This window comes from Nuphar pumila, chromosome 7 (genome assembly GCF_984573655.1).
Source record: "Nuphar pumila chromosome 7, dmNupPumi1.hap1.1, whole genome shotgun sequence".
Classification (NCBI taxonomy): domain Eukaryota; kingdom Viridiplantae; phylum Streptophyta; class Magnoliopsida; order Nymphaeales; family Nymphaeaceae; genus Nuphar; species Nuphar pumila.
The window spans coordinates 22,457,160-22,465,036 of NC_143255.1; the positions used below are offsets into that span (position 1 = coordinate 22,457,160).

The 7,877-nt window shown below is 40.6% G+C and overlaps 1 protein-coding gene across 1 annotated transcript; it reads left to right on the forward strand.

Moving 5' to 3' along the window:
* The first annotated feature begins 3,720 nt into the window (after nucleotides 1-3,720).
* On the forward strand, nucleotides 3,721-4,505 carry LOC149831502 (uncharacterized). The gene has a single exon (XM_090013920.1). The coding sequence runs from the start codon at nucleotides 3,817-3,819 to the stop codon at nucleotides 4,414-4,416; it is 600 nt and encodes a 199-aa protein (XP_089870046.1). The 5' UTR covers nucleotides 3,721-3,816; the 3' UTR covers nucleotides 4,417-4,505.
* The last annotated feature ends 3,372 nt before the right edge of the window (nucleotides 4,506-7,877 follow it).

Here is a 7,877-nt window from a genome sequence, read left to right on the forward strand (position 1 = left end):
CAAAGAGATAAGGCTAGGCTGTCGTAGTGGGCCCCACCTAACCCCTTAGGTGCATATCCAAATGGGTTCGTATTTGGATCCGTTTTGGATCCAAATAGCCCCAAAACCTAATATTTATTTCTAGAAAAAGTAAAACTCCAAAAACTAAAAATAACTATATGTTATATTTTATACACCTATTGTCTAATGTTCAATCTAGAGTTAAACATAATTTTATTTAATTATTCAAAAACTCATAACATCTTAATTTAGGTTGACTCATTTGGGTCTAAACCTATATAGACTTGGGGTCCATTCTAAAATCCATAAATTATTTTCCAAAATAATTCCTTTCATCTTAATAACTCAAAATAGTTATACTAATTCCAAATAGTCACTTGTTTAAGTAATTTCAAAATGTTTAATTATATTTGATTAAAATATTTCTCGTAAATTATTTATAACCAAAATACCCATTTATAGAATTTCTTTCAAAACCCATCACAATACCTCTAGTTAGGTTCAAAACACCTAGATGAGCTTGTGAATTAATAAAATAAATAGTTTTGATGATAAATTAAATATTTAAATTATTAATTTAACTAAATAGATTCTAAAAATACCATTTCTACTCTTTTTGGCCAGAAACGAGTAAATGCACCCAAAAATTACTTAGAAAAGAAATTTAAAAGTTAGAAACACATTTCTAAAACAAAAATGAAGATGTTTTCTTATTTATTTATAATATTAAAATTTTTATAAGTTTTACAAAAGGTATAAGGCCTAACGTTGCAAAATGTCAGGATCCATGCAGGGACCTTTTGAACTTTTGAATGAATGAATGAACACGCATCCATGAGATCGAACCAACATTGAGGCAGTCCTTGAGCATGCATGACAACTTGAGGAAAGAAAAAAGGATTGATCAAAACCATGGACCTAAGGGTCATCCGAATGGGCTGAAAGTAGGTCCAATCTACGACCAAGGTTTACAAGGACACTATGGTATATATCCTGTGTCTGCCTCCAGTGGATACCCCACGTACTGTATTCCAAGACTGAGAGAATACGGTTTAGTGGAGGTCGATTGGCAGCCGCAAAGCTCCATTGCGTTGTGAACGATGAACCTCTGGATGCCTTCTACCATCTCTCGGATACCTCCTCACCAGGGTCGCATCTCATTCTCACCATTACTCTCTCTTACAATATGTTGGTCAGGTTTGGTGAGGTGGGGTGCACTTTGTGATATGCACTGTTTCCAAAAATAGAATTTAATTTCCAGGTAATTAATGAGAAAACAGATCCCAGTCAAAAGTAATTTTTATATTGGATTTGAAGTCATACCTTTCCCTATTTAACTTTAATTCTTGGGATTCTTTTTCTTTTTGGATAATCCAAAGGTTTGGCCTCTCGTTGGTAAAACCCTTGAGTTCTCCCTGCCCACCAAGAATGATGCAAGCTCAAGATTGAGACACCAGCAGATTTATAGGGTCCAGTTGAATTCATTTTGGTTATTTGAGTTTTTTTTACTATTTAAGTAAATATTAGATTTTGGGTTACTTTTTGGATCTATTTTTTTATTCCGAATATATCTTAGATTGGTAGTAGAATTAAGGTTTCGAAGATCTCTTTGAGTTTTGTTATATATATTCATTGTAGAGAAGAGAAGAAAAAATATTGGTGATTTTAATTATTTTTCTTCAATTTTTTTTGCTTTTTTTAGCTTCGTAGTTTTGTAATTTTACTAGGGTGACAATTCTTGCAGAATTCATGAGCGAATATCCTGATCACTTTATCGAATTTGTTTTAGTGTCATAGGTTTGATTGCCTCGTTCATCGGCCTACGTACTGCAAAGTTTGAAGGAGGATCTTATTCGAGTAAGGGTACATGTTCATCTTGCTTCGTTCAATTCAATCGAACTATTTGAGGGAAATAATCTCATCATATTCAAAATTTATCAAAGGATCCACGGAGGAGTTGGAAGCATGAATTCAACGCTTGGAGAACGGTTTTGTTCCTATCTTTGCATGCAAGGTATGGGCACCTGAGTATCAAGCTCACGATGTTGCTCAGTTTAAGCTGACTCGCCCAGTGAGGCATGTAGAAGCTACTGTGGGCAAACTCATGCAGTTTTTTTCATGAACGATGAGGAAACCACTCTCAAAATGAGACCTAGTCGTGCTACGGTGGTTGCCGTTCTGATGGTGTAAACGGGTGGCACACCTTTTTTTTTTTTGTTATTTGAAAGTCAAGCTGGGGTTAGGCATACTCCCATCAGTTATTATTCAGCTTACCACTGGGGTTTGAACCTGCAACGTCCCACCACAAGGAGACGTGCACTGACAGCTGCTACCAACCAGGCAAAGCCCCTTGTTGGTCGTTGGCACACCTGACTGTATAAAGACTTGTTCCTTGCCCTCATTAATGCAAGGAACTGACGCTCATGAAAATGGAACCCAGACCATTGGCCCAGTGGCCAAGTCCCCCCTCCACTTAGACCTAATCGAGTCAGAAGTCATGGTAAGGGGCAACGGGTTGGAATTTACTTTGTTGAGTAAGGGACACGAAGTTTTGGTTATTGGCGCGTAATTGAAGGGAACCCCACGACGCACTAATTCCAACCAATACCATTCATCGAATTAAGAGAAGGTTGACGTTGAGATTAGGCTCAAACCATTCGATTCCTTTTGACTGGCTCAGAAAATTGGAATCATCCCTCCACTAGAAAACTGTAGCCTGGGCCCGACACGTACTATATCTGCCCCTGCTCAATGGCAGCTTCGTAATTAAGAGAAAGACAAAGCAAAGCATGCACGGGAACCGTGGACCCTGCATGTACGGTGCGCGCAAAAGGTGAAACCAAATCCCTGACCAAAGATTCGAAACCGTCCAGTCGTTCTAAATGACTAGACCGTTCTATTAGAGATCGGACGGTCTAGAGCGTGAGTCAATAGTCTAAAAAAAAAAAAAAAGGTAAAAGATGAACCGTCGAAACGGGAGCCCTATCTATATCTCCGTCCTCACGTTTTCTAACCCTTTTTTTTCCTTCAACGACCAGTTCAGTGGGCCGTCACATCGTCACCACGTGATTGACGGGCAACTTGCTACCTTATGCAATTATGATCCTCACCGAAAATATTAAATTCATTTAATATCAAGCAAGCACTTTCTTCGTTTTTATCATAAAAAAAAAAAACAAGGAAAATACATGCGAAAAAAACAAGGTAAGCTCTTAGCCGGTTACCCTTCCACAGACCTTTCCCTCACCCCAGGTTAACTCAAGCCACAGCTTCAGTCTTCATAAGGGACACGTGTCATTTAAGTCACAACTATGGTTGACACGGATCCCGAGAAGCTTCGTACGTGTCGATGCGAGTGCTCTGGCTTCCCGGCGGGAGAAGGCGCCAGCGTAGCAGACACGTCAGAAAAGACAGAGCATCCCGTGGCTACGCGAGTAGGGAGCAGGCAGGAAGTGAACAAAGAGGGCCACGTGGGTCCCCGTCAGAACGTGGAAACGCAGTCTGCGGACTTGAAACCCAACGTTTAAATTCGATTCAATGCGAAAACCAACGACTGATGCGTGACAGCTAGCTACCCCAAAGCAAAAGTTGTGGTTGACACGTTTTTTTGTTGAGACGGCTTTTAAAAAAAAGTGGATAAAATAAACAAAATATTAAGGAAAAAAAAAAGGGATATATAGAGAGGGCGGTTTCACCTATAAAACCACCCCTTCCCTCTTTCCTTCTCCTCGTCGTATTCCGTACTTTTCGTTGTCTTCCCTGCAATTGTGGTTTCTCTGCTTCCTTATTTTGTTTTCTTTATCGTCTTCGTCTGCAATGGACTACAGTGACAAGAGAAAGCGTTCTCGAGTAGAAGAAGAATACGAAGAGGAGGAGTTCTGTGCCGAGGCCAAGCGGCTAAGGTCTGATATTATCGGTCTTCTTGAAGACGACGGTGATGCCGACAAGGGATCTTTGGAGAAGGGGTCCGAATCGGAGTCGACCACCGAGGAGCTCCTCAACTCCGTAATGAGGTCTCTCCAGGACGAGATCGGCGGTGACGACGCTTTATCAAGACGGACCGACGGTTGTGGCCAGCCGGATCTGGGGTACCTCCTTGAGGCCTCCGACGACGAGTTGGGGCTTCCTCCGGCGTGCTCCGATGACGCCGTGAGCGAGAATGACGGTGTTCTTGCGGAGATCCCTTCTACCGCCGGGAACGAAGTGGCTGGATTCGCTGGGTTGTGGGATTTTGATGAGGGGATTCCGAGCTTTGGATTCACAGAGTTTGGGTTGTCCGGCGGGGAGTACAGATTCGAACTGGAGGAGGAGGAGCCTGTCGTGTTCGAGGGTCTGTTCGATTTGACGGATGCGTCTTCGCCTGCGGAGTATTCGTCGATGGGTTTGTGGCGACCGGAATCCATGCCTGCTTTGTAGAGAGAGAGTTTTTTGAACTTTGGCTGCCTTTTTTTTTGTGGATATCACACTGTAAATTCTTGAAACAAACAGCAAAAAGGTGAAGAAAAGGTGAAGGAAAAAACGCAATTGAGAGCTGTTACTTTGAACCCATCCTCTTCAAATCTCTGGCATCTTACGATTTTTGCTCTTTGTTTTGATTTGGTTGGATTGTTCATCACAGATGAGCCGTCTCACGTCGGTCACCCTGTAAAACTCGGGTGAGGTCTTCGTGAGTTAAAGTGCACGGTCATAGTCAATGTGAGTGGGGGCCATTTGTAACTCAGCCTCGATTGTTACGCCGAGTTTTTTTTTCTTGATTTTGAATTTATAACCTGAAGAAATCGCAACCGGCACGGAGGCCTGGTCGCTCTGCTTCATCCTGCCATGCCTACGGCCGCTGTGCTGACAGCCTGAAACTCCGAAAATAGGACCTCTGTCCCGGGGCTTGTGCTACACATTGGGTTGGGCATCTGGGTAGCCAAGTTCTTGCTGGCTTGTTACAAGATTCTAACCTTTCTCCCCCCCCCCCCCAAAAAAAAAAAAAAACAAAACAGCGGCAGGATTTTAACTTTTTGACCTACCGAGCCGAGCTCGCTCTGTTTGATTCATTTACATCAAATAAAAAAATTGCGTTGTTTAAAAGCTGAGAGGATAGGATTTGAATTACTCGGGGCCTTCAATCATGTAGAGCTTGCAAAATGAATGGCTTAAAATAAAAGCAAAACCAAAGTGTTTTAGTGTCCCCGGACCCTTTATTCATCACATGAGTATGGCCCCCCTTGACGGTAATATACCCCTTGGACCCGATCGGCACTCCTTTAGTAATGGTTGAGTGTGTCGGGAGGAAAGGGGGTCAGGTCAGTGGTAGGTCCCCTCCATTTGATTAAGCTGGAATTGCTTTACTTCCGGCAATTCAACGGGAGCAGGTTTGGAAGGGGCCCGTATTCAATTATGGTCTATTCTATTACATAGTGGACGATTGTGAAGACCAAAAACCATTACCGGCCGAAGTCAGTATATGGCTATTCAATTCAATTCCACGCTAATGAGTCGTGCATGATTTGGAAAGGAATTGGCCAAGTTAAGGACAACCCAGTTGTTGGTAACGACGGTAGTAATTGGCTTCTCACGGTAAAGGCCACTATCAAGTGGGGCCGAAGGCCTTGCCATTATCTCTGGCATCTGCCCCTCAATCCCACGATTTTGAAGGTATCAACTTGTTTGAATTGGCCCGTCATCTTCGGTGAAAGGCAAGAGTTGTAGCGAAATACTATTGGGTTCACATGGTCTATTTGAATCCACTTGATTTTTTGTGTTTTTTTAACTTATTAAATAGAATATTGGTTTTTGAATCTTGTTTTAATTTTATTTGAGTTTGGGATTTATCTCGTATCCATATTAATATTAAGGTTTTTAGGGTTTTTCTTTTGTTCGTTATAAATATTCATGGAGAGGAGAAAGAGAAGAAAGAGAGGTTGATGCAGGGCGGAACAACGTTGTACCCGACCCAAATGGGGGCGCCCCAGCCCTCCCCCTTCATTTTTTTTATAGGCTAGTTGGGGTTAGGCAGACCTCTACCAGTTATACAACAGCACCATTGGGATTAGAATTTGCAACATCCTACACAAGGTGATGTATACTAGCCTCTCTTACCAGAGGCCCTATGAATGATAGAAAGGATTGGGAGACCCTCTAAAGGATCGAGTGTGGCTGCACAAAGTTCATTGGAGAAAGAGATAGAGAGAGCAAGAGATATTGAAATGGTGTAAGGCTTTCTTCAGGGGATCATTCCCTTTTTGTTTTTTGCCTCTTATATTAAGCGAAAACTTCTCCTTAAAAAAAAAGAGTTGTTGAAACTGCTCCTCCTCTATGTAACGACCCAACTCATACCTCTTGAAAATGTGCAATTTTTTTTTAAACAAGCGCGGAAACAATCCTAGAGACTCAAGGTCCTTACAGTTTCAATTTCAGCTGGATAACCACACACCACAATAGAGCTTACACTTATCATCACAACCCATAAACAACACATTATTTATTAATCATGAAAGAGAGAGCATCTAATAATAATTGCAAAAGACATATTAGAACTATTTTAAATGACATAAAAGTAAATAACGAAAAACTGAGTCACATTGTCCCTTTGTGAACCGTTCATCAAGAAGGTGACACTCGTAACTCTCTCAGCAGTCAGTCACTTCACTGATCACCTGCGATTGCAAAAAACCATAGAAGTAGGGTGTCAGAATCGAAACCCTGAGCACAAGTACTTCTAATGAAATAAGTGAGATAAAAAAATACAAATACAATTTCATGCAAACATTCAGAAAAAAGCAATTATGCCAACTTCATAATTTCAATTAAGCAATCATGCAACAAATAATAATTTCTAAGCATGAAAAATCATTGAGCAATAGCATGGATCGCAATTTAAATAAGCAAGACATTAGAGATTAAACATCATGCATCTACCAACATGTAATAATTAAGAAAACAGATAACATATGCATGTTCTAATGCATAGCAGACATAACCATGATTTATATGCAATGCATGAACACTTTATTATCTTTCATTAAAGTTTTCTTTTTCATATACATGCCCTATTAAATGCATATAATTTAAGTTTCTCTTTTTAATTATCATTGCCCGTGGATACACCAAACAGGTAAAATCCTCGAGGTCAAGTTAGGTTCTCAGAGTAGCTTAACACATAATTTGCATTTTATTACTGAGTTTCAAACTTAGCCCTCGACCGATATCAGGAAACAACATCATCCATCGGAACATTAGACTTCCACATCTAATGTCGGGGACACAAGGGATACCCCACGCCCACAAGTGTCACTTTCTTGGTACCAAAACAACAACAGTTGTGTCAAATACACCACCTCTAAGCAAAGTGACAGACTCTCTCTAAAATTATGGTTAGGAGAAGGAACCTCAATATCGGGTTTAGGGGATAAAATAAAGCACACGGAGTTTTTGTATCCTCACAGTCTCCCCAAGACCGGACCTCTAAGATTTTCATTCTCCATATGGGAGATCCCAGAATGTATATTACACTGTTCTTATTCATTATCTTTTTATTAAAAGCCAATTATTGAGTATTGCAATTCAGCATGTAAAAACAAAGCAAAAGCTTACATCCACACCTACGAGAACCATCACGGGACTCCCGCCCATGGAAACACATAGAACAGTGCAATATAGTGCAATAAAAATATATTTGCAAATCAACATGCAAAATTAATAATATAGACTTGCAAAACAACATGCAACCATAAGCTCACAAATCAGTATGCGCAACTCTTCATGGTCTACCACCCATGGCAACAATAGAACAGCGCAATTAAAACCATAATATAAATATGATTTTTGTGATGCATTTAAACAATTAAATAAAGAGCAACCAAAACTCAAGGCCCTCCAGGCCTGTG